The sequence below is a fragment of the Vanellus vanellus genome, assembly GCF_965231255.1.
Source record: "Vanellus vanellus genome assembly, chromosome: 5".
NCBI classification, from domain to species: Eukaryota; Metazoa; Chordata; class Aves; order Charadriiformes; family Charadriidae; genus Vanellus; species Vanellus vanellus.
This window is the reverse complement of record NC_138910.1, coordinates 49,283,623-49,310,149: the sequence shown is the minus strand read 5'-3', so window position 1 is coordinate 49,310,149 and position 26,527 is coordinate 49,283,623. Positions and strand designations below refer to the sequence as shown.

Below are 26,527 nucleotides of genomic sequence, written 5' to 3'. Positions count from 1 at the left end.
AAAGCTGCAGGGAATGAAAGCAGAGATCAAGGAATGAAGTAAAAATATTTTAAAGGTGAGAAATTTGAACCTGATGCATGAGGAGATATGAAGGGACTCCCACATACCAGTGGCACGATCAAGATGAGGGGGGAAATGATGAATTTAACAGCACTATCAGATCTTAACTCTCCTTTCCTGCTTGGTTCTTGCACCTAATTTCCCCAGAATAGCTAGCAGCCATTCATGTCAGCGCTACTGCAGGTTAGGGTCTGAAACAACAGACATTTTAAATCTAGAGTTTTGATTTCTGATATGCAAAAAAATCCAGGCAGCTGTTTGGAAACTGTTTTGATTAGTCCATCCCAGTTGGTGGTGATATACTATGAGAACGTGAGATTTGAAGATGACAGTGCCTGAACTTTTGGTGGCTTCTCATTTGCGTCTCCCTTGGTGTGTGCATAAGAATTGTTGCTGCAGAGCACAGGCTTTATTCTCTCATTTCTGACCACGTTTCAGTGCTGTAATATTGTAATTTCCCGAATTGAGTTTGTTTGAGCTATGCAGTCTTTGTCTAAAGAATTTTTTCATTTGCACTCTGAATGTATTTTGCAAATTAATACTGTAGAAAAGACTGGCATAATTCATCCCAGAATTAGTGAGTGACACCTCTCTAAATGGTTTTAAATCATTAACTGCATGCTGACATAGCATCTAATTCACTTTGCTTCTCTACCTTATATATTATAAAAGTTCGTTTCCTTTGACACTCCTTTAAATTTACTTGACCTGCATTTAGAAATGAGTCTTGGAGAGGGAGAGCCTATAATTTACACTTTCTTGTGATCTCATTGTGTACATGTCTGGTTAGACTCAAAGAGAAACTGGTATCTGTAGCACGTTTATTGAGTGAAAGAATTTGCAGCAGGGATGAATTTGCCTTTTGAAGACCTTTGCCCGGTGTATGGCCACGCACTATCTTTCATGCACTGTTTCACTTACTTATGGCGACTGAGTAGGTCTTGAGTTGCCTTGTGTCAGCGGGATCAGGCTGTGACAGCAGTGTGCAAGAGCACATAAGGTGGAGGCAGCTGTCATGCCTCTAACTTGCCCCTCATCCCTTGGATTGCAAATGCATCAGGTTTACGATCAACCATTTTCTGGCAAGGGAGTCTGAAAATTTAACAGACTGAAGAGGAGCCTCATTTGTGATATTGGGGCATTAGCTCTGATTTTTGCCTTAAAGCTGGTGGGTGTACTAGGTAAAGAAGGCTTTGTGTTAGTGTGTAACAAACTCTCTTGACAAACCGTATACACAGCATAGAGGAAATGAAAACAATAGGCCACTCAAGATAGGAAAACAAAACAATACGTAAGACTTTTGAACCAAGTGACAGCTTTGCTCAGCCCAGCTCTGTTCTGTTTTCACTTACTGGCTCTGATGCTTTCTCTTCTATACTAGACTGTTTCTAGGCTCTGAGGTGACCACCCATAGCACACCCATCAAAGAGCAACCCAAATCTACTCCAGGTGGGAGCTCTGGTGAAAGCATGGACTCGGCAAGTGTTTCATCGTGTGAGTTAAATCACTCTGAACCTGAAGATGTCTGCGGCGCTTCTGTAGACGCTCCTGATGAGTCTCAGAAAAAGGTACGGTCTGGGCCTTGTTGCCAGCCTGTGAGAGACTGTTGACACTGCAGGCAGGCCCTAGACACTCGCCCAAACCTGTTGGTCTTGACTAGAGGATTGCTTTTAGTGGAGTGGGACGATTCTAGAAATAAATGTGTACACATGAAAGCAATCCAGTCAGAATTTTTGCAGAATCCCTGCTGTGTTGCCGAGATACAAGGCAGACTGAAGCTCTCCTTCCCTGGAACCAGATTTTCTCGTGGTGCCTGATAGTGTTTTAGGTTTAGGTGAGGCCTTGGAGAAGCATGAGGTTAATTTTTCTTTCAATCCCTCATCGTGCTTTTTGAGAAAGATGGGGGACGCTAGTGGTATTTCTACCTTTGAGCCTGTGGGAAGTGGGTGAGGAGCCTGAGCTTCACGCTTGCTCATGGCACATGGCATCATGACGTTAGCAGTGACAAGGAAAAGAAGATTTATAAGCCCCCACAAACAAAACCAAATAAAGCAGGAGACGGAATCAGCTGAAGAGGAGCAAGATCAACAGCTAGTTATTTCCTCCTCGAATATCTCGGGTTTGATGAGTTATTCTGCTGTTAGCAGCCTGCTGCCATGCCCATCATACTCAATCAGCAGCAGCTGGAAAAGGAAGTTTGACTTTAGCAGCCGTGTGCTCACCAAGGAAAGCCCAGCTGCAGTAAAGCACTCTGGGGAAGATGTCTTCTGGGTGGGAAAGCTCATGTGACAGCCTAATCCTGAGGAACACATAGTAGCTGCAGTTGACCAAGTAATATGTAGGTAAGGTCAGAGCTTACCAGCCCTGTGGGTCTGACCTCCCGTGAGCTCCCTGCTGCCAAGATGAACACCTTTTCTTGGCTCAATTTAATTCCACTGGGGAAGCTGGGGTGCGATGCAGTGCTGCTGCACCTCCTACTGCACACCAGCTCACTCTTAGCACGTGCAAACAGTGTCTCACACAACCAGCATGCCAGGACACCCTACAGCAAAAGAAGCGTAAGGCTGAAGCTGTGAGTGTTTGTGCTGAGGGTAGATGGGCCTGGCATGTGCTGATACCATCCAGAGAGACAAGCTATACAGGCAGGAAACCAGCAGAAGGGATCTGATTACGGGAATCCACAGGGACATCTTTACTACAGATTCTTCCATTTTGAACTAAATTGTGTTAACTGTATTGTTGAAATCCTTCTCAGGGATGTTTTGCTGAAGAGTGTCATATTGGGGTTTAGCTTATTGGTGTTTTAAATTAAATTGTACGAAATGTTCTTAAACCAAATGAAGCAGCCACTGGCATCCATAAATCATTTAAACTGTTTACCTGGAGCAGTTGATACAGTGGTTTTGATATGCAAGTTGGAAAGGGAAGATCCTCTCAGCAGTTTTTTAGCAAGACAGATGAAGAGAAACCTGAAGCAGCAGGGGCAGGAAGGGGGCAGTTTCCATCAAGGAAGGAATATTCAAGAAGTGGCAAACGGGGAGGCATATGTGTATTTTCACTCGTGTAAAGGCTCTGACCTGGCTTGGGAGCAGGGGTGCCCGTGGTGCCCTCTGCTTTTTCCCAGACGATCCCAGTCCCTGGATGGTTGCCTGCAACTTAATTCTGTTCGTTGTATCTGCTGCCATCTCCTGGCCTGTTCTTACTGAGAGGCAAAAGCAAGGAGTGCAGTGTCAAGCACACCAAATCGGAAGTAAGTTTTCATTCAACTGGTGAAATTAATCAAGTGAAGCTCACTTTTTCTGGAGACAAAATACCACTGCCAGCCTGCTGGACGGAGCACAGATCATGGAGGTTTTGCATATGCCTTCTGCTTTCTCAAGTTCTTCCTCCAGAATGATGCTCACACACATACAAAAAGTCCAGTTTATGACAGTGTTTTTCTTTCTTTCTGTTGGGTAGCTCTCTGAATCCTCCTCCTCTTCCTATTCCTCCACCGATTCCATGGACACATCTTCCTCGGGGGAGTCATCTTCAACCTCACCCCCTACTTCACCATCCTCCAACAAGAAGTGCTCTGTCTCTGAGACACCCGTTACCTCAAAGGAACTGCCTCCTCCTCCTGTTTACAACCAGCAGAACAAAGATTCGTGCATCATCCGGATCAGCACAGAAGACAACAATGGCAACATGTACAAGAGCATCCTGGTGAGTGGTGTGGAACTGCAAAATGCTGTTATTGTTGGTGATGGTTTCACCCAGGATGACTTAAACAAATGGTGGTTTTAAGTTTTGAAAACATTTATTCACTAAGCCAATTAATCAAACCTGGCCTGAAAGGGAAAATGACAACTGTTACAATTCAAACTATCTGGAGCCTGGTATGACTGGAGAGGTCTGAAAATAGCATCTTTGTGGAAGTTTCTATCTTGAAATTAAAACTTGTAATTTAGCAAAAAGTTCAAAAAGTGAAGCATTCTGATCAAGGGTGGGCCTTGCTGCTCCTGCCCTTCTGTTAGTGCTCGCTGCTTTCTCTCTAGCTCGGAATTTGTGTGTGAGTTTTGACACAAGATGCCACGTGCCAAATTTTGCCTGGAGAAGCTTTCTCCAGGAGCTGGTTTCTGGAAACAGGGAGCTGTATGTGAGGAAGCTGACAAGCTCTTTAATTATGCAGTTTCTCTCTGTGGCAAAGGTTGCCAGACCAGCAGCAACCCAAACCAGCAAGTTTGAGTGTTTCCCTTGATGCTGGTTTCACAGAGGGATTGTGGCAGTGCTGGGCCAGTGGCTGAGGGAGCGCAGGGTCTGTGCTGGACCATGGGTGATGTGACTTGCCTGCATGAAATCTCTGCAGACACCTGACAGACTCAGCTGCTAAGCAAACACTTCGGGTGCTTCAGGACCTGCGGGGAACAAACACACAAGAGGGGTAGTTCATAGCACGTTTAGCTACCTTATGATTTTAATGGTCTGACCTCCCTAAATTGCAAAGAGCCATTCCCTGAGGGCCTCACAAATTTGGCTACTGGCAAGACAAATCTTCCTTTTGACTGCATAAGGCTTTGGAGGAGCCCTGTGTCTGCTCCGGATGCACAGCACTTCCACAGCAGACAGTAAACCCAGTTACAAGGCCAAAAATCTTTGCAGGATGTCAAAGAAAGTATTTAGCACAGGAGACTCCAGATTAATTGACGTCTACAAACAACAGATGGGGCATCTATTTATGTGAACTTTTATGGCCAGTGAGAACAATGTCTTGTCTCTCAAAGTGTTTGCTCAGGAGAGCAGACATTGTGATTTACTGCTGTCTCTTCTAATACAGTATCTGTCATCTTGGGCTAAAAAAAACACCTCCACCAAATGTCACTAATACCACATTTTAGTATCTAGCAGTACCTACTACTTCATTACTGTCCCATCATATTTTTTCAGTTCTCTGGAATCTTTTCCAAGACCAAGTGGTCTGCGGAAAGGCAGACCTTTGCTAATTATTAAATCGCTATATACAGTGAATAAGCAGAATGTCTCATTGCAACTCTATCTTTCCAGCTAACTAGCCAAGACAAAACTCCTGCTGTCATCCAGAGAGCTATGCTGAAGCACAACCTGGAATCTGACTCAGCTGAGGATTATGAGCTTGTACAGGTCATCTCTGCAGACAAAGGTAGGGAAGCAGAATGCTGCTGCTGCTTGAAAAGTTCTGCTGGATTTTGAAGGAGAGAGTAAAATGTGAAGGGATGTTAGAAATGCCATGGACACGTCACAGGTGCCAGAGAGACTAACCCCCCTTGATAACTGGTGCACAGGGATGATTTATCATGGCCTGTTGGCATACTGCTTTATATGGGCAGAGCTCGCTCGTGGGTTGCCAGGTAGACATTAATATGTGCACTGTGACTGCAGAGCCATCGACCGAAGAGCAGCTGCTTGCTCTCCCTGAGCACAGTCTGCCACGGGGGTTGGGTGGCAGGGTATGACCTCCCTGGGGTCAGGGCTGTCAGCTGGCTGCCCAAACAGAGCTTTCGGCACAGCCTCCTCTGGGAGCAGCTGCTGGGGCCTCTGCCAGGCTGGACATGGTCCGGGTTTGTCTTCCATCTCCTCTCCTCTGCAACCCGGTTTTGTGGGACAGCTGCTGTGGGCATCACCTCACGCAGCTTTGGCTGAAGAGGCCCAGCAGAAGGAAAGGGGCGCAGCACTGCCCGGCTGTGTACGCTCAGGCTGTTCACCAGGTCCCTCTTCTCTCCTCACTTTCCTTCTGCTACATGCAACACTGCAAAGTAATGCTTCTCTGGTCCCTTGTTTGCAGAGCTGGTGATGCCAGGGGACGCCAACGTGTTCTACGCCATGAACAGCCATGTGAACTTCGATTTCATCCTGCGGAAAAAAGCTTCAGTCAAAAGGCACGTGAAAATGAGGAGCCGTTGCAGTCTGACATTCCCCAGGGCTGCCAAGCGGGGGTGCTGGAGCAACAGGCTCAACAAAATTACACTGTGAGGAAGACAAGGCCACGGGGAGGAGAACTGTACCTATGCTACCATCCAGTATTACAGAATTACAGCAGATGATGTGTCAGTATTCAACTTTGAAGATCTAAGAGGCTGAAATGCAAAGTAAGCATTTGGTAGACTTACAGCCAGAGATGTGTGTCTCCTCCCTTGCAGCTTGATATGGACTGACAGACACAGATTTATGGGACATTACGGACTGGATTTTTTAAATTTTTTGTTTTGTTTTGTTTTGCACATTTGCCTAGGAAGGTGAGAGCCCCAGTTAAAGGGGAAAATGGGACTGCAACATTTGTCTTAAGACACCATACAAGCCAACTCTTTTTGTGAGAAAACATTTTCCTTTGTGCCAGTATTACACAGAGAAAGAACATCTAAATTTATTTTTATATAACTGGAGAAGAAAAGTCTCAATACTATTCTGCCTGAACCAAGGAGGAGGTCCCAGTCAACCTCCAGCTAATTGACGGGAGCACTGGTTTGCCAAAAGTGTGGGTGAGCTGAGTGCCACTAGCAGTTGCTGCCTCCAGGGTGCCTTAGCATTCACAAAAAAGCAGGCTGGGTACATCCCCAAAACACTCATCGCTGGAGACAAGAACTGTACTTGTGTGCATTGCTTTCACACAGCTGGCAAACATTTTTTTTTGCACTTGTTCCACGCCAGAAAATTACCTATTTTGGATTTTTTTTCCAAAGAACTTTAAAAGAATGGACTGCACTTGCTTTTGGATGAATGTCATGGTTTGTTCAAACAAGGCAAACAAACACTATTTGTCTGGATTTAGGTCTTGTCTTAATGCCACTACAGGGTGGTTTTCCTTTTACTTTGCTAACTCTGTGAACAGAAATCAATGCATTTTGCATTTACTCTGAAATGACTGATGACTCTAAACTGACCTCTGTAATGTGCAATCACTCTTCAAGAGCAAAACTTTTAACTCACATTTTCATTCCTGAGGGGCAACTACATGACCTTTTATTTTAACAGTGGGTATATTAAGAGGAGATAGCTGGGTTTTAAGCATTATCCAAACCAACCAGAGTTTTTTATATACTTGTAGCATTATTATGCATAATCTACAAGCATCTCCCTTGCTGTTTATACACATCTATTAAATGAATTTCCTGACATGGTACATCAGCTGGAATACATAATTCAGCTGGAATAAACAATTTTGTTCTCTGTGAAACTTCAAATAATATACTTGAGTTTCTTCCCAGAATACACGTTTCTTTGATAGTTAGGATAGTTAGATGTTTTATTTTAAGCCATAAATGAGACATTGGATTTTAAGCAGCCATTACTGAACAGGATGTCTTTGAGATACTTCTTGAGTTTCTTCCCAGAACACACACTTCTTTGATAGTTAGGATAGTTAGGATAGTTAGATGTTTTGTTCTAAAAAGCCATAAATGAGACATTGGATTTTAAGCAGCCATCACTGAACAGGCTGTCTTTGAGATACTTCTTGAGTTTCTTCCCAGAACACACACTTCTTTGATAGTTAGGATAGTTAGGATAGTTAGATGTTTTGTTCTAAAAAGCCATAAATGAGACATTGGATTTTAAGCAGCCATCACTGAACAGGCTGTCTTTGAGATACTACTTGAGTTTCTTACCAGAACACACATTTCTTTGATAGTTAGGATAGTTAGGATAGATAGATGTTTTGTTCTAAAAAGCCATAAATGAGACATTGGATTTTAAGCAGCCATCACTGAACAGGCTGTCTTTGAGATACTACTTGAGTTTCTTACCAGAACACACATTTCTTTGATAGTTAGGATAGTTAGGATAGATAGATGTTTTGTTCTAAAAAGCCATAAATGAGACATTGGATTTTAAGCAGCCATCACTGAACAGGCTGTCTTTGAGATACTTCTTGAGTTTCTTCCCAGAACACACACTTCTTTGATAGTTAGGATAGATAGATGTTTTGTTTTAAAAAGCTATAAATGAGACATTGGATTTTAGGCAGCCCTTACTGAACAGGATGTCTTTGAGATACTACTTGAGTTTCTTCCCAGAATACACACTTGGATAGTTAGTTAGGATAGTTAGTTAGGATAGTTAGTTAGGATAGTTAGTTAGGATAGTTAGTTAGGATAGTTAGTTAGGATAGTTAGTTAGGATAGTTAGTTAGGATAGTTAGTTAGGATAGTTAGATGTTTTGTTCTAAAAAGCCATAAATGAGACATTGGATTTTAAGCAACCATTACTGAACAGGCTGTCTTTGAGATACTACTTGAGTTTCTTCCCAGAATACACACTTGGATAGTTAGGATAGTTAGATATTTTGTTCTAAAAAGCCATAAATGAGACATTGGATTTTAAGCAGCCCTTACTGAACAGGATGTCTTTGAGATACATTAGTATTAGTTAAAATAAACTCAAATACTGAATGTTACACATGCCTGGGCCTTTTTTCCCCACCAGTTCTGTAGCACTAATTTTCAAAGCTGGTCTCAGGTTACATTAACCATCTGCGATAAACTCATGATGCAAACAATGTTGGGTTGTACTATGATATTTTACACTACATGAAGATTTAGCACCTCTGTTTACAAGTAGCACCATGTAGGCCTTAGTCTGAATAGTTTAAGAATTCCAATTGTATGTTTGAGAGGGTAAAAGATGGTGAGTTTATAACTGAGCCTTAACCTCTGCCCAGACTTTTAGGGCAAGATTACACCAGAAGTTCAGTTTTCTTTGCATTTCAGTGTAAGCATGCATTGATGTCTGTATGGTATCCTTTGCAAAGTATGGTTTTGCTCACTCAGAGGTTGTATGTCTGTATTAAGCTGAAAGGTGAATGTTCTTGACTTTAAAATTACACCCTCCAAAAGGTTATATATGAAAAGATTTTTAAATTGCTTACCTGTTATCTTTATACAATAAGTATATAAACTTTTTTCAACTAATATTTTCCTGCAGTTAATCTATTTTCTTCTCTTAGATTTTATTACTGCATGTCAGCTGTGGTTGTGTTGTTTTTTGTTGGTTTTGTGGTTGGTTTTTTTTTTGCAGCTCACACCACTTCCCTCACTGTCACTCTTCATCACTTTTACTAACTGTTCTCAACTTCTTCCATCATCTCCCACAACTCATCTTCCCTGCCCTCTAGATAACTTGAAACACTACATTTTAGCTATATTCCCTTTAGCTGTAACCCTTCAGCTACAACCTTCCTTCAGCACTGTTTTATTCTTCAACACCACGTCCATTAACAGTTTTGCACTGTTTGTAACACTGTCAGCATTAGTAATAATTTTTTTTTTCTAATTCCTTAAAGTTTTTATAAGGATGCCCTCTGTACTACTTCAGCAGTGTGGTTGGAAGGGCTGTCCAAGTAAACCAGTCTCTCACCTATGTTGCCCACTGAGTGACAGTAGCTAGTTCAATGAGCTTGTTGAGAGCTAAACGTCAGCAAAGCAAAAGCCATCCCAGTGCATCAGTCACACACACAAACCTGCTATTGCTACGAAATATTTTGTGCTATTTTTTGAGCTTTCAGTTTAATGATTTCTGTTGTAAATAACCAGGTAGCTTAGATTATATACAAATTTTACAACTTCTTCATGAAATCATTCTCTTTTGGGTAACTGAATGATTTCTGCAGCAAGCTAATACAAAAAAAAGCGTTTCCATCTCTTCCCCATTGTCTCCATCATGTCATGTTTCCTCCTGGCCTCAACCATTAGCTTGTTGGGGTTTTTGTCCCCTCTGCACACAGTACAAATGTTTGGAGTTTACACCACAGCTGCTTCTTCCACCTTCTAGCACAGTATTTCTTCCCCTCAGCCCTCTCCCACAGCTGACCTGCCATTTCACAAGTCACGTCAGCTCTGGGGGAGACTTCTAAAACTGTCAAAAGTCACACTGTGAGGCCCTGAACTCTGGCAGTTGCCTTTGTCACTAAAGGGCCTCTTGTTACAACAGCAAAGGCAAAAGAAAGATTACCCTGAATTTACACTGCCCCCTGCTTTTTTTTTTCCCCTACTTAAACTACCTAGAGAGATAAAACACAACAAGAAAACCTTACTCAGTTTCCCTCAGGATAAATATAATCTATTTGTGAACTAGGAATTTTATATTGCCGTACTGAGAGTACGAGTACAACAGCACTTTTCCTTTCTTAAACAAAAGCAAAAACAGAGTCATTAGGTTACAAGCAGACTTGTTGAAGATAATAATTTTGGGGCCTGTCACCATAATCTTTCTTGTGAATAAGCTGCTTTTTCAGCTGGCTTGCTACTTACACTTTGTAAAACCTGTTCCTAGCTTCCACTGCTCTGTCACCACACTCACTGAGGTAGGCACTGCTGGGTGTGTTTTCCATCAGCTGGGGCTCCTGGTGCTTAGCTCCGCAGCAGAGAAAAAAAAAAAACCCATTCAAAAAGGAGAAAGGAAGAAGGAAAATAAGGGAGTGGGGGAGGAAAAGCAGCCCACTGTGGTTCAGGAAGCAGTCTGGCAAATTCTTAGCAGAACTTAACAAGTCATAAGTAAAAGAAACTCATCTTTTCAAGCTGCATGGCCAAATGCATGAGCACAGTGCAAGACTCCTCCACTTTTGGGATGTGGGTGCTAAACCTGCAGGAAGTTCCGAGGGGACACCCCTTGCCTGTGCTGCACCATATACCCCAGGACAGCGCAGTCCCTGCCCTGCAGGCAGCTAACAGCTGTCGTGGCCACAGCCAGGAGGCTGGTTCAACCTGGTGGCTCCTACTTCTGCCAAGTTTTGAAGCCTATTAGATGAGTCAAAAAAAAATAAATACAGTGAAAGCGGAAAAATATGAGGAAAAACACAGAAGTGTTTCAACTGGCTCCTACTTTTCCAAAACAGTTAATTCTGTGTAAGGCAAAGCCTGGGCAACACCTGCCAAAGAACTGGAAACACAGACAGGGAAAAACAGCACTTGTCATAGCAGGTAGAACCACTGGCCATCCACCACACCTTACATATGTAAGTAAATAGAAAATTGTGTACGTATACACACCTACACACCTGTGCATATAGGTAAAAGAACAGTCAGCTGGACTGAGGCCATGTCTGCTCTGAAATAGACACATTCATTTAATTCATTACATTTTTATTCTTGTTTCCCCTCCCCTCCCCTGAAACTACCAAACCCCTTGTACCACTCACTTCCAGAGTCAACTAAAACAAAAAACACACACCAAAAAAAACCCAAACCCCAGAACCCCAGTGCTGTTGTCAAGATGTTTTTTAGTCAACTGCTACTACTCAAAGAAATCACAGCTAAATAAAACTCAGCCTCCCTGAGCAACCAAACCAGCTCCACCAACAGCAGCTTTACCTGTCAGTCAGTGCCAGCCGCATCCAGCCCCGCGCCCCTGCCCTCATCACATCTGCAGGAATTGTTGCGAGGCCAGAGTAGCCCAGTTGCTGCAGTACGAAGGCTGGGCAGGTGACGCAGAGACCTTTTCTTCTTTTTACGATTTCAATGAGCCACATTAACCTCAAAAAAAAGCAGGGGGACTCAAATTCCATTTAAAAAAAAAAAAAAATCATTATATATTTCCTGCATGGCGAATACAGCAATGCTCCCCCACCTCCCCTGGGAAGGGACAGAAGGGGCAGCTGTGAGGCTGTGCCACAGACCACATCCCCACCCATGAGCCCAGCAGGACCAGAACACATGGAGCAGCTCCGGGAACTGGAATGGCACACTCACCCCCAGGGTGTCAGTTCCCTCCCTCTCCAGCCCCCAACATGAAATGGGGAGTAAGGAGCACCAGGGTTGTTTTCAGCCAAGATGTTAATGGAGAAAGGACTTCAACAGGATTGTGAAAGGTCAGAAGAGGATGGGTTGGAAAAACTAGAGCTCTTGCTGACACAGGTAAATCACTCCCATGGTTGAGGGAAAAGAGAGGCCTCTCAGACAAAGAGATGGGTCTTGCACAGAACACATAAGGGTGGAAGAGATGCGCAGCGGTGATGTATGTGAATACAGTGGTGATGTATATGAACACAACATGACCATAATGAGCCTCTACATGGAGAAGAAGCCACAATATTAGAACAGAGAAACAATACCAGGCCAAAGGGACTCACCCACCCAGCGCTGGCTCATCCCTGCTCTTCTGCCAGACTCAGATGCACATGCATATCACAGGATCTACAGTGACACCTGAGAAGACGCTGGATGCTCAACAGTTCACAGATGTCCTGCTTCTGAAGGCCACACTGAGCTTCTTACCAACATCTCTGGGCTTGCCATGCTCAACAGTGCTTCAAACAGCTCAGACTTGCCACTCGTAAAGTGAGACCTGAGGAAGAAGCAAGAGAGGTTCTCAGAGAAGAATGATCCAGGCTGTGCGTTGTGGCCCAGGGAAGACCTGCTCTCCATACTCACCATGTTGCATGGGCACCTGCTCCAGCTTGGACAGCAGAAGGAACACAGCTCCCAGGTGGTAGTCGCAGAACAGGCCCATTTATATGGCCAGTGACTCCGTGGTAGAGTGACACAGCTGAAAAACTCTTGAGCTGGCCTTTCCCAGCCAGGGCTACTCCCACCCAATGAAGAATACACATGGCTGCTCATCTTGCACCAGGTTCTATGTATTATCAGACCAGCTGACAGGTAAATAACATGTCTTCTTTAGCAGAAAGCACAACATTGATCAGTAATTATTAAAAACAAGAGAAATTTAAAACAAAATAAACCAAAACCAGCCACACATACTCAACTGCACAGCTCTGCCAGCAGGTGAGTCTCTAGATTGCAAGTCCAGGAGGGCACCCTCCCACTGCACCAGCAGCCTGCAGGCTGGGGTCTGTGCCAGCTAAACCTAAGCAGTCCACAATCACCTGGCCTCTGAGAAACATTTAAAAAAACAGAAAAAAATAGACACCATACTCTGCTGACGTTAGCCAACAGCAAGTACATCAGAACTCTTCCAAAAAAAAAAAAAAAAAAAAAAAAAAAAGAGACAGACAGACAAGTTTGTTTCTCACATGAAAAAATATCAAGACAAGTTGCCTTTCCGTCCTGTAACACATAATTCTATCAAGGCTGTCAAGAACAGTACATTTGACAACACTAACATTTCTGTAGGTTGTTTTGTTTTTATAAAGATAGTACAAGCGGTTCATAACCAAACTTCTAAAACTTAAAGTTCCTAGAAGTCCTACACTTGGTTTTACGGCCTAATTAAACAGGCCTCCAAATAGGGTGTCAGGCTTTGTTTTCCTGAAGGAGTAAATTGAGGCAGGGGGTGAAGCAGGACATGAGACGGACAAACTCTGCCTGTGTTCCCTTCAGGCAGTGCAGAGACAAATAAAACCAGCAACCTCCACTTTCTCTGCTAGCTTCTAAGATTTTAGACATGCCAAGACATTGCTTCTGGACTGGGAGGCCTGTTTAGATGTGATCTAGCAAGTTTTGAAGTTTGCAGAGGGGAAGCCAGGAATAGTTTTCTATAGAAGTGTGACACGGGAGAAGACACTACAGAGGAGCGCTGCTCCAGTGTCCTGAATATTTTTGGAAGCAATCTTGATTCTGACAGGGATCTCTTTGAAAAATAAAGCCAAATAACCCAAAAGCTTGCCTGCAGTTTCTCTCAGTGTTATAAAAGCCTAAACACCTGCAGTTACAGCCCAGTTACAGCTATCCAGAAAGGTACTAAGACTTGTACACCTCTATATATTAATCTGTATAAATACAGTATTCTACACGAGGAACTGTAGAAAGACGTCATTCAAGGTTGGTTTTTTACAAAAACTTGTGAGGGCTTGTGTTCAGCTCTCTGCCTTTTTTTCTGCCAGTCTGGAACATTTGTTTGTTTTCCTCCTTCATCTCCCACCCAGTCCTAAGCGGCTTGGTTAGGTGTCAGGTCCAACGACTGTGCTTTACCATTTGAAGCAGTGGGAAGGAGACCACATGAAGAGCTGCTCTACAACTTTCAAGGGTGAAAAGCTGAAGTGTGAGGCAGGTTCAGCTGTCAACAGAGTCCCAGGGGAAGCAGGGAATCATAGTTCATCCCTGGAGGATGGCGCATTGAGGGATGACTGGGAAGGCAGGGCATCCTTGTTCTGGGCATCACTATGGATCTTGCCCTGCTGCCGGGATTTCCAGGAGTGTGTTCTGTCCCAGTCCGTTGACACAGTCTCGTTGTCCCAGATTGTAGAGGTCTCTGTGTCGCTGAGGTAGCCCGGCTGCCCTGTGTAGTGGGTGGGGTAAACGAGCAAGGGTTCTGCTGAAAAGGCTTTCAAGTCTCTGGACTCATAGTACTCCATGTACTTCGCTCTAAAGCGAAGAGAAAAAACACCAGTAAGAGTTCATCAGTGCCACTGCTCATAACTGTGAGATAGAAGCCAATCCTCTGAGCAAACAGGCCCCACGGAGTGGAGGTAGTTGCTGGAGTTGAGTCTGACTCCCCAGAGCCAGAACCACACACCTTACAACCACACACAACCTATACAACCAAAGCCTCTGTTACCAGAGAGAGCCACGCGTCTCAGAACCAGCCCACAAGCCCTGCACCAGGTAGGGACAATAACCCCTGTGCAGCAGGTCTGTCACCTCCTTTTACCTGTGCCAGGAGCTCTGCTGCAGACAACCCAAAAGCACGACAAGTAGCCCCCACCAGCTAGGCTACAGAAGTGAGACACACCAACACGATCCGGCTTAAGATTATTCAGCAAGACTCAGCTCATGTCAACCCAAGCAATGAAGGCATCCTACTTACACAGGGTGCTTGTTGTACATGACTGGCAGAAATTCATCTACAGGCAGCATCTTGCTGAAAGGCTCAGCTCCGATCAGTTTCTGAGCCCCCTGGAAAGAGATTGCGTACCCCAGAGTCCAGTACGAGTAATCAGCTTCCACCAGGTTCATGACATTGGGAACTGCTTTCTCAGGCTCCTGCACCTGCATCCTTTTCCGGCCAATGTAGCTTAAAGGGTGAAAAGACCATGAAAATTGGAACCAAAGCAAATCTGCAGCAATTAGGACCACAAGACTGTTCATGTCAACCAGGGAAGGGCAAAAAGTCTATCCAAGAAGTAATCCCTGACCAGGCTCACAGATTTCTATTCTGCTCCACTCCCCAACATCCATGTCTTAACCCACTGGGCAGTACAGCTGTGAAAGACTTCATAAGGGAGCTAAGATGCCACGGTACAAGCCTCAGGACTGAGCTGTGTCAGTTCCTCTGTCACAGCAGCATCTCCAGACACCGTTAAGATCAACCAACACTGCCCACAAAGGGCAGTAATAGTACCCAATGGGCATTCCAGCATCAGCTTGCCCCAGAAGGCAGCTCTGTCCTGAGGGGAAGCGCCACTGAGAAGTCTCTGCCACCTTCCCCTGCACTCCGGCATTAATCTGCACCTCCCCTGCATGCCCAGGAGTTCCCAGATGGCCAAGGGCCAGTTACTTACATAAGCTCCCAGTCTAGCTGGGCTTGTTCAATGTCATCCATCAGCTTCATGAGCTTCCTTTTAAACTGGTGTTCAAAGCGCACATCATCCTCAATAACAAGAGTCTTCTCCAGTTCTCTGTTCACCACCTGAAACAAGAGGGTTCAGGAGTGATCACACTGGCACACATAGGCCAGTGAAATTGTTGGGGTCATGCTGACCTGGCACCGCTGTCTAGACCATGCCGGCTGGGAGGCTGGAGTATCACTCCCAGATTCACAGCTCAGCTGGGAGAGACTGCAAGAGCCAGTGAGAACATTCCTGAAAATACCCTGTGGCTGAACATTTGCAACCTAGAAAAACCCTCCATCTGATGTCGCATGATCTAGAACCCACGAGCTACCACCTAGCACGACCACAGCAACCACCTCCTCAGGTAAATGTGCAGCAGCCTTTGAGGCCAAAGCTGCTGTTCAGAGAAACCTCTTTGTTGGAAGAAAGTGTTCCTGAAGTCTGGAAAGGAGGACAACCTAGCATATCCAAAGTCTGGCCCTGATGACTTAGAGAACACACATACAAAGGCATCCTGCATGTAGGTTCCCTGTTATCATGTGACTGCTGGTGATGTAGAAGTCTCAGGCCCAAAAGCATAGCCTGACTTCTCAGTACTGAAGTCGCTCCTCCTGGCTCTCGGCTGTTTGGATGAATGCCTTGCCCTGCTGAGAGGTGCTGCAACCAACACCTCTGAAGGCAGAGGGCTGTCTGTATTTGGGAAACCACTGCCACTGCCCAGTTTTCTTTTAGTACCAACCCTTTCTCCCTGCCTCCACCACACCTTACTTGAAATAATCCCTCCTGTTGATGTCGGGCTGTGTCACTCCAGCATCTCTGACCAGCACAGCCCAGATCCTCTCAAGAGTCGCTCCCCAGGCGACCAGGGACAGATGGAAGCTACAGCTTTTACCACCCAAACAGGATCTCTTAGCTCAGTAACAGAGGTCTCACTGTTAAGAATATTTATGATATGCCAACTCAAAAAAGCCAATCAGCAGAGTCACTGGAACTTGATACGGTCCAGATGCAGAAAAAGGGAAGAAAACATGTTTTTTTAATACCATTTGTTCTTCAAAACCTTCTTGCCTTTCTCCTAAGCAAACTTGCTCCAAGCAGGATGGTTTGCAAAAACAGTCCTGAAAATATGCTGATAAAAATCACTCAGAGCTACTGGCAAATGGAAAGCAGAGATGAAAAAGCTGAGCACAGCATTAAAGAAAACCCCTGTGCACGATCCCCTACAAACCAAACAAAACAGTTCTATCCTACACTTCCAGAAACCTGCACTGTATTTGATGCTCTGCCCTACGACTGGTTGTGTGGCTTCCCATTGCGCCTGCCCACAGCACCTTCCTGCAGGAACCTTGAGGCACCCACAAACTCTTTACCTCCTTCCAGATGTAATAATGACTAAGGAAGCAGCCGATCTCTCCCCTGGTGAGTGGCCTGGAGGAATATGGGTCCCGGTAACCCGGGAGCATATCGATGCTGAGAGCTTTGAGCTGACTCGTGTTCAGTGCTCTGAGAAAGAGAGAATATCTATCACCATTTTAAAAAAAAAGTAAATTCAAATCAGACACATACGCAACATGGGAAATGCTGCTGATGCTCAGAGAAAAGCCATATCTCAAGAAATTCTGCACTTGTTTCACTCAAAAACCCGGAGAAAAATTAAATTCTTCATTTACATTTCTAAATCAAGCTGACAGACTGCCAACAACTTCTTGTGGGACCATCAACTTGTCAGGTGCTTGGCTCAGATTATTTTTTCCAAGAGGTCTTGGTGGGTATCCAAGTCTCAAAGACCCCTTAATGGCATGTGGGGTTCCCATCTCCCTGAAGCCTTTTGGTAACTCCCAGACCAAAACTTTCTGCCTTGATTTCTCATTATAAAAACATCTTAACATGCCTTAGAGTAAGCTTGGCAAGAGCTGTGTCAGGGTTAACACTGTAGCACAACAGTTTTTGTGGACAATCTTCCCAGGAGATAATTGGTCTCGAACGCTTTCACTGCTGACTCTTTTTAACTGTGTGTAAGTGTTACAGTTCACAGAAATCAGTATGATTTTAACCTGATTTTCATCTTACTCTGAACCACACTGTCCTGGTTCTCTCATGGAGACTGACTAACTGCAACAGAAAAAAAAAAAAAAACAAACCAAAAAAACCCAAACAAACAAACAAACAAAAAAAAAAAAACAAAACAGAAAAACTGCCCCAAACAGACTGTTAGGTAAATAGAAGTGATATTCACCTCTCCCTCTCAGCCCACCCTTCCCCACCAGAAGGGAGGTCAGGGCATCCAAGAAGATGGTATTAAGCAGTTATGCACAACCCACTCTTTGCAAATATCAGCAACCCCAGCCGAAACTCACTTTCCATCCACAGCCTCCACTAACTTGACTGCAATCTCCTGCTCATACAGGGTCCGCAGCATCCGATCCCGCCTGTCTTTCCGACGCTTCAGATTGATCATGAAAATCTAGGTGAGAAGAGAAGGACATCAGCTTCCTGGCTTGGGAGTAAGGAATGAAAGGGAGTCCTGATCCACTCTTTTCCAGCAGCCCCATTGGAAAAGCAGATCTTATGAAAATACTGGGTGTGTTTTCACTCCAGGTTGCTTAGAATTTGTCAAAAAATTGGGAGCTGGTTTTGAGTGAAAAGCTGAGGCTTGTTCTCTGTCTAGCAACTACTTTTTACGGATGTTCACAGGGGAAATTTGTTCTTTGGAGGATGAATAAAGGTCATAGGAGACCAGTTACAGCTAATTCTATAATTTCTAAAGATAAAGGATGTTTTGATTTATATTGAACACAGAGTAACATGGCCATCTCCAGCCTCAGTCCCAGAGGAACACTGACCCACCTGTTTCTGCACAATGCTGCCACTGCCTGTATTTAGGATTATCAATGGGGCCCCCATCCAAGTACAAGGACACAGCAAAGAGAGGATTTTTGTAATTACTTCAGGCACTGAAAATCCACTGCTTCCCCTGCCAGAGCAGATGAAGCACAGAGCCAAGACTGGGAACAGAGATGTCTGGGCAGGGTTCAGTCCAAGCCTTGAGGAGACAGACTCTCTGGTGGAGGACAGAGGACTGAAGCCCTCATTTTGTAGGTAAACTGCAGAGAGTCAGGGATATTTTTCAGTCCCAGGCAGACAAGTACAAGTGCAGCCTTGTAGCCTGTGGAGCAAAACCTCATCCCAGTAAGAAGCAGATCAAATTCCAGGTCAGTACAAATGCAAAAATAATAAATTGGATAAATAAAGCATAGCCACAAAGGACAACATGGAAAAAAACTACACCAGCTGTCCCCTAAACACAGACGCTCAAACACACATAGCCAAATCAGGTTCAGACTTTACAAGTCATATAAACAGATGTAGCAGAATACACCAAGGAAACAACAGCACCCCTGATCACCACAACTCTCACGGTCACAGTGCCACTGCCACCCTGGCAGCTGCAGACACAGAAGTTGCTGGCTCTGTGAATAACACAAACACTGGTTAATTAAAGCACAGCAGATCCATCTCCAGCATTCTCCCCTCCATGCCTGCTCTCTCTACAATGTGAGGCAGAGTCGGGAGAGGAATTTCTGCTGGGTCTTGGGGCACTACCAGTGTCAGTAACCATCTTTCTAGTTCACTTCAACTTAAGGCCATAGCAGAAAAATGCAGTGACCAAGTGGGGCAGGGGGAGAGCTGCCACAGTAAAGAAATGGCATGTGTGATTTTCATCACTCCTGGACGTACCCAGCTTAGGTTAGAACCCAGCTGCGAGCCCGGCTCTCACAGCTGCTCCGGGCTCTCCAGTGTCTCAGGTGAGTGAAATTGTTCCCTTCTGTCACTGGAAAGCAGGAGAGGTTTCCCACAAGGCCAGTTTTTGTCGCAGAATGGAAGGACTGCCAAGATGCTCCGCAGAGTCAGATGTAGAGGAAACAGCACAAAAACTGGGGAGCTAAATAACCTGTTTCTCAGCCTCACTTCTACCATCTCCTCCTGGCTGAATTGAAACATCCATACCATCAAGACAGGAAGCCCAAATATTTGCTGGGCACTGCCCTTGCACACAAACCTGCACTTCTAATCAGGGGTCTTGCAGCAGGTACTAAGTGCCTGCAGATCCTGACTGGTCTCGTTTCTTCACAGCAAATGCCAGAGGGAAAGACCACCCCTGAGCCCTTTCCCTTCTGCTTCCCTGAGCTGGGCAGAAGTTCTCCCCAAGTAACGATGGCTATTTTCTGCTTGCAGAAAGTTAAAGTCCAAAAGATGAGTGATTGGGAAAGATCTAACTGTGTGAAAGGATAATATACTCCAAGGGGAACGTCTGGAAGCTAAACTACAGGGAGAACCCAGGTCCTCTAAGTGATAAATAGGAAGACAAGACAAAACAATAGCAGCAAAATAAGGTTCTTACTTCATCAAATCCCATCTTGTCAGGGTTCTTCGGAGGAAGAGAGACATACTGGGAGGGTTCAATGGGAGGACGATCGACTGAAAGACAGGAGAGATCCCAAGCATCACCCTCATGTACAAGCTGTATTGAAATAATGTAGCCGCATGTGTTTTCATCGCAGCCTAAAAAGCCCCAAGGAGCTGGGAGATGGAAGTTGGTGCAAGAGGGGGTGTGGCAGAAAGCATCCATGTTGCAAAGCAGAAGGCAGCAGCCATGTGCGAGACAGACCTCATGACAAAAATGAGGTTCTGCAGCATCCTTTCCACATTAAAGATGCATTTTTGCATTTAATACGGGGAAGTTAAAGGGTTTTGTGAATGGGGTGGACCTGACCACGAAGGGATTACATTCCTAGGTAGAAAAGCAGTGGAAATTGGAAAACTATATCAAAACAGTATGAGAGCAGTCAGATCAGGATGCAGACTCCCAAGCGCAAGACAGCTGGGCCGCTGGAAGGAGAGCTTTACAAACATTAATTTGGCATCCATCATGGCAGGGCACAGCAACTTACTCATAGCCTCGATTAGTGTGTGCACAAAGTTCTCGGTTTCTTCTTGCAGCGTCTGGTGTGATTTCAGGGGCATGGGAAGGAAACCATAGTGTTCACGGTTGCAGATGAACATCTGTATTCCTGGGGATCACAGAAAAACAGAAATCAGTCAGGTCATTTATCAGAAGATTTTGCTGCTCTGTTTGTTGCTATGTAGCCACAATCAAACCTCAGTCCCATGTTCTGCTTCATAAGCAAACAATTCAAAAACACCACAGTGCCATTTTCCATTTTATTTGGCTGGCAGCAAGTGGCCTCTCCTATGAAACCAATTTCCACTTGCTTCCTAACAGCAGGTATTTTTAACTGCAATCAGTTTTTTCCTAGGAGAGACTGGGAACCCCTTCTTAGACCAGAGAAAGGGTCTACTCTGGCCTTTGCCTTCACACTGTGACAACAGTCCTACAGCAGAGGGCAGAACTGGCCTTTAGCAAAAGCAGCATCTGATACACAGAGCAGAACTACTGTGGATAACTGGGGAGTACCGTAGAAACCCTCATGCCCAAGACCCCACCTGCACTACTCAGACCTGGCATCTCACCTGACAATCCCTTCAGGCCCACAGCCATAAGCAGGAACAGATTTTCACACCTCAAGCAATGCCATGGCTGGCACAGGAGCCAAATGAGTTCCCACCTGCAGCTGTGCTGAAGGAGAGGCATCAGTGATCCTGGGACCCTCTGGGCAAAGAGGGGTGCAGGTCTATCAGAGCAAGCAGCCTTATAGGAGGAAAAATTCAAGCAAACCCAGCGTGGCTAGGGGTAATGGAAGCTTTTGTCTGAGCTTTGCAAGGCTTCTCTGTCAGACCGCAATAAATATGGAATGACTTTTCCAGGGTGGAGGAGCCAAATCTGATCTCCAGCTTCAACAGCAAACAGCTGGCTAAATGCGGGCCCAGGCAGTTCAGCTCCCCTGGGATCACATGGGATGAAACTGCAAGGCCCAAGGCATCGGTATAGCTGCAGGGTCTGTTACTAGCCTACCACTGGATTCACTCAGGGTTTTGCAGTCAAGCATCTTTCAGCTTCTGTTTGCTTTGGCTAGAAAATAAAGACGTTTTCACCTGTGTTGGCAAAGGACTTTGAGGAATATATAGGATAACTATCTTGGAAGTGCTCAGTCCAAATATGGTCCTTTCCTCTCCAGGACTAGTTTTTACAGTGCCCTGAAGATTAGGGGAAAATCCTAGAGAGAGACACCAGCAAGCAGAAAAGATGCTTTCAAGAGGAGGCCATAACATAACATCCTGTTACTCAAAAGTTTTTGCAACTGCTTGTTCAAGGAGCTGAATCTGAAGGTGCAAAACAAAGAAAAGATGCAAAGCCTCTCCTCGGACCAAATGCCTTTGTAAGGGAGAGACCCACTCACTGCTGAGCTTGTTCACTGGGAACGTCCCAGCAATGTGGGATCAGCAAAATGTTGTTCCCTCTGGACTGACCAAGAGTTTGCTCACTATCAGCTGTAACTGCAGCAGCTCTGGGCCTGATGTCACATCAGGCAACACACTCAAAAGCTACATCCAGAGACACCAAGGGAAAATATTTCCGTTGTTTTTCATTGAGCTCTGGTAAAGTCCTTTATTAATTAACCACAATCTAAGAGCTGCTAGAACCCATACAACTGGCCAAGCAGATTTAAAGAAAATGCAAACCTACAAGATTTTCTGCCCCCCTCCCCATTTATTATTTTTTTTTTTAATGAAACAAGTGCAACCACCTCCCTCCCTCTAGGAAATAAACAAAAAGCAGCAACTACCTGGTGTGTTGATGCTTTCATCTATCAGTCCTCCTAATCCATGGTATTTTTAGCAGAGAAGAATTGTCTGCATTAATGACTCCAGTGTTTCTACCATTTTAAGTTCTGCAAGTAAATTGCTGGCTACACTACTTGCCAAAACACATTCAGCTGTCAGCTGCAATTTAGGTAAATGGCAGAATAAAAAATACTACCTGCTGACATTAATGGATTTGGCACTGATCTAATCAACTAATCTTATCTGGCTCACTGATCTCTGTTCTTATCTTCCGCTGTCTTAAACACAGTTAATCTGCATAGATTCACGCCAGTATTTCTGTTCCTTCTGGGATAAAAGCTAGTTTAAAATGGTAAAGCTACCTTAAAATGGGGAGGGGGACTTGCTCTCCAGCTCTGTTTTTATAATAAAATAAACAATTGCTACAAAGGACAGAAAAGCTATAGACATTTGTATTATTATTAGCCTTTGTAAGGCAGTGACCAGGATTCACAGCCATGCCCTAAACTCACAGGCAACCTAAATTTCCCCCACATTCCTGTGACCAGACCTTCCTGCTGGCCGGCTCTAGGTCTTCAGAGCCTCAGCCTGAAAGGAAGCTCAGGAGATCTGGGTGGCTAAATACCACCTTGCAAGTGCAAGGGGGTCTACAGAGTCCACCTTTGTCAACGAAACACCTGTAGTGAGTTTTGTTCTGAGTCAGTACTCCCACTACAGGCTACGTCCTCTCAGCAGAAGTGGGACGGTCTCTTTGGAGCATCACAAAACAGTTGCTTCAAGCAGTAGATTTCACTGCTGAAAACTGATGGTTTGATCTGAGGCATTAAGTGCAGTACTTGGCCTGGACAAAAGCCAACATAATTTATGACTTCAGGGAAGTAAGTGAATTTACACCGAAGAGAAGTACATCTCAAAGTCCAGAAATGTGAAAAATGTATGAACTTGGATGTCATCCTTTTATCCTGGGTGACAAAACTCAGCGCAGGACACAAGCCAACAGTCTGAGCAGATCAGTGGACCAGACTGCTGAAGCAAAGCCTTTCATGTCACGGGTCAGTCCTGGAAAAAGCTAAAGTGTTCTAGGATGGAAGGAAAAAGTGATGGGTTTGAATCCCTGAAATATTTCTTGAGCAGCTGGAGCTAATGCAATGCAGTTACCAGACTAATTGGATGCTGCATTTCTGGGAGAGCTGTCAGAGGGAACAAGTGGGGCAGCTAGATTTGAAGGAGCCTGCTTTGCCATCCAGACTTAAATTTCTGTTCTCCTTTGAAGCCAATATACCAATGTCCTGACTCTGAAAGTCAGAGCCCCAAAGGTGCCCTGAAAGTTCACATCTCATCTCCCCTATCTTCCCTTGCTGCCCAAAGGCTCTAATTTCAGCTCTTGTTGCCTCTCCTCTACGATTCATCTTTCTCACTTCATGCCCTGCATCCCCTTGTAGCTGCGTTTTAAAATGCACTGCTTAGTATGCCAAGACAATACCGTCTTTTGCAGTTCTGCCAAGAGCTTCAATCCAGAAAGATTGCTAAAAGGAAAGCTGCAAACAGCTGGTGGCTGCCATGCTGTCTGGAAATGGTGGGAAAGGCAGCGTTCTCAGCCTGCCTCTTCTCCAGAAGAGACTGTCAACAGCAAGCTATTCTTCCTTCACTTTCTCTCTACTTGCCTGTTCTCCAAGAACAACCCTTCCTTCTCACCTTAACTTTGCCTCTTTTGTAAACAGAGGGCAGATGACACCAGCAGCACATCACTCAGTGGACCCACAAACAACTTTTCCTAATTTACCCCAGTAAGCCAGCAAAACCAGTCATGAAATCTGAACAGAAGTGCATTTCATTGGTGCTGTGAGGTTTCATCACTTCCTTTTTCCTTTATAAGGCCCCAAACTTTCCCCTTTTCAACACAACAGGGCAAAGAACAATACAGATGGCCATTAAAAACATACTCTTCCCAGGAGCTCCTTTCAGCTCTGACACCGCTACATACAGGTCTGCTAGCCAGGACTTTGCTGGAGACAGAATACCCACCAGATCCATTCTCCAAAAATAAATGGGACTAAACGTCATCACCACAAGTACAAACAGCAGTAACAGCAGTATCATGCACTTAAGAAACAGTGAGACACAAGGAGCTCTCTGCAAACACCAACAGCCATTGCAGACAAAGGAAGAGGACACTGAGGTTGTGACCTGGCCTGAAAGGACTCCTGTATTTCAGGCCTAACTGAAATCCTCCCACTTCCAGTAGAAACTGATCACAGTATCAGCCACAGTAGTATACATTTTCTTTCTGCTGTGCCTCAAAGATCTCAAGGCAGCACAGTGTTCAACTGGTTCTCCCAAAGTACCAGTGATAGTGTCAAGTATTCACAGATTTCCCTGCTCACACACCAGCTCTAACCTGCTCTTGTCTGCAAGAGATTTCCTCTCAGCAGAACCCACAGACTCCATGCCATTCTCCTGAAAGTTGCACTGATTTTGCTTTAAAAAAAAGAAAATAATCAAAAACAAACACACGAAACAACTCTAAGACAATTCCTGCTGAGCTGCCATGAAACAAAGCCTCATCAGCACTGTGGGTAAGCAACTTGGTTGTTGTTTTGCACAAGGGCTGCTACTTCTCTAGAGTGTCTTGCCCTCGCCCCCTTCCTCATGGGAGTCTCCGTGAAGTGGTGACTTTAGATACCTTACCTACAGACTTCAGAATGCCTTCCACTCTTACAGCATTCACCTGTATCTTGCTGTGACACAAATCAAGGGTGGATGCCACACATTTTGTCTCTGAAACAATGTCCCCGTCCCAAAAACAGCTCCTGTGTCCTTTGAAGCTATCTGTGATTCAAAACAACACTGCTAGTGACTTGCTGATGGTTATCCTTGACCAGATCCCAAAGAGGAAAGGGAACAGGGTCCTAACTCACCACTGAAGCCAACACATGACTTTTGGCCTGTGAACTCAAAGTAGAGATCTGCATGTCTCTACTAATGAACGCTCCCCAGCAAAGGCTCCAGACGTACCTGCTTGGCGACTGGAGAAAGCAAAGACCATTATATCATCAAAGCTCCAGGTGTAGTCCTGGTGGGGTGGGTAGAACATCAGCTTGGTGGATGCCTCTTTCCTCAAGTCAATGAGGAACGTGGAGTGAATCATTGGGACAGCAAAACAGCCTGTCCTCTTCCATTCCCGAAGCAGGGGATAATCCAGGGTCCTTTTGTAATAGCCCTGCAAACAAAAGGAGGGGGCTGCTTGTTACAAGAGATTTCCGTTTCGTAGATGCTCCCTAGCAGAAGCTCTCACCCTTAGCCTTCCCCAGCAGAGATGGATCAGTGTCCAATTCTCAGATTTTAAAGTGTCTCCTCTTTGGAAAGGGCTCAAAGTATTTAGAAACAATCTCCATCCCAAAAGTTAAAGCTTGACCTTGTCTCTCCCTTTTAGCAGCTATTGGAAATCCACGCCTTTCCACTGCAAAATTCCCTTGCGATAGAGCTTCTAACATCAGACTTTTTCCCCTAGCTCTCAAGAACCCTTTTTTTTTTTTTTTTTTTGCACATAGACTCTCAGGTCTGACCCTGGAAACTGCTAAGCATCTGTGGCATCCTCCATGTTCAACAGGCACAAGGGGCAGGTTTAATACCCACTCCTGAGCTCTCTGTACAGAGCCTGTCTGAGGGAGGCACTTCAGTCAGCTCATCCTCTGTAACCACGAGCTTTGCTAGACTTCCATTGTGTACCTCACAGTGCTTTTGCAGGTACAGTACGTCTAAAGCTATCAGATTGGGAAATAAATACACTGAATCCCCCTGAAAGAAAGTCCTAACGTACCAATCAGACACCTGAATACAGCTGATGGTTGAATCCGGAGCAGATTCTGGTCTTTCCAGAAATGATGAATCACTAAAATAAGTTAAAGTTACATTTACGTTATATTTTCCATGAGTATCCTGGCAACAGCTGAGCAAATCACTGCAGAACCACTTTACCCTGGTTTTGTGTGTTTGTCTGTTTATCCATCAGTCAGTCATCCCCTCTGGCCTTCAGATACCTTTTGACCATACTGTGAGGACTGGATATACAGCCTGATTTTCATGAAAATGAGCGAGTGGGTGGAGACCTTACTAGCATTCCCACTGAAGGGAGGGTTAAGACATCCAACCTTTAACAGACATCCAAGAACGCCCACAGGTGAAAGACGCTGGAAACTAATCTTTCCTCCTCCAGTCACTCACTCACTGGAGTTCTGGACTTTTCACTGCTCATAAATCAGGAGT

At 44.8% G+C, this 26,527-nt stretch overlaps 2 protein-coding genes across 3 annotated transcripts in view; one reads left to right on the top strand and one right to left on the bottom strand.

Moving 5' to 3' along the window:
* Positions 1 to 6,052, top strand: part of RGL1 (ral guanine nucleotide dissociation stimulator like 1) — a 78,230-nt gene extending 72,178 nt beyond the window's left edge. For both annotated transcript variants that reach the window (XM_082483757.1, XM_082483756.1), the window contains 4 exons: positions 1,442 to 1,628; positions 3,520 to 3,765; positions 5,104 to 5,218; positions 5,861 to 6,052. In XM_082483757.1, the coding sequence (XP_082339883.1) occupies positions 1,442 to 1,628; positions 3,520 to 3,765; positions 5,104 to 5,218; positions 5,861 to 6,048 (736 nt within the window). In that variant the 3' untranslated portion in view covers positions 6,049 to 6,052. The remainder of the gene's footprint in view (positions 1 to 1,441; positions 1,629 to 3,519; positions 3,766 to 5,103; positions 5,219 to 5,860) is intronic.
* Positions 6,053 to 14,053: 8,001 nt separating this feature from the next.
* The window catches only part of COLGALT2 (collagen beta(1-O)galactosyltransferase 2), a gene marked incomplete at both ends in the record, with an annotated part of 58,008 nt that continues 45,534 nt past the window's right edge, over positions 14,054 to 26,527 (bottom strand). Inside the window, 8 exons of the mRNA XM_082483755.1 lie at positions 14,054 to 14,330; positions 14,773 to 14,979; positions 15,467 to 15,594; positions 16,888 to 17,020; positions 17,875 to 17,981; positions 19,920 to 19,996; positions 20,470 to 20,589; positions 25,277 to 25,481. Coding sequence (XP_082339881.1) covers positions 14,054 to 14,330; positions 14,773 to 14,979; positions 15,467 to 15,594; positions 16,888 to 17,020; positions 17,875 to 17,981; positions 19,920 to 19,996; positions 20,470 to 20,589; positions 25,277 to 25,481 — 1,254 coding nt within the window. The remainder of the gene's footprint in view (positions 14,331 to 14,772; positions 14,980 to 15,466; positions 15,595 to 16,887; positions 17,021 to 17,874; positions 17,982 to 19,919; positions 19,997 to 20,469; positions 20,590 to 25,276; positions 25,482 to 26,527) is intronic.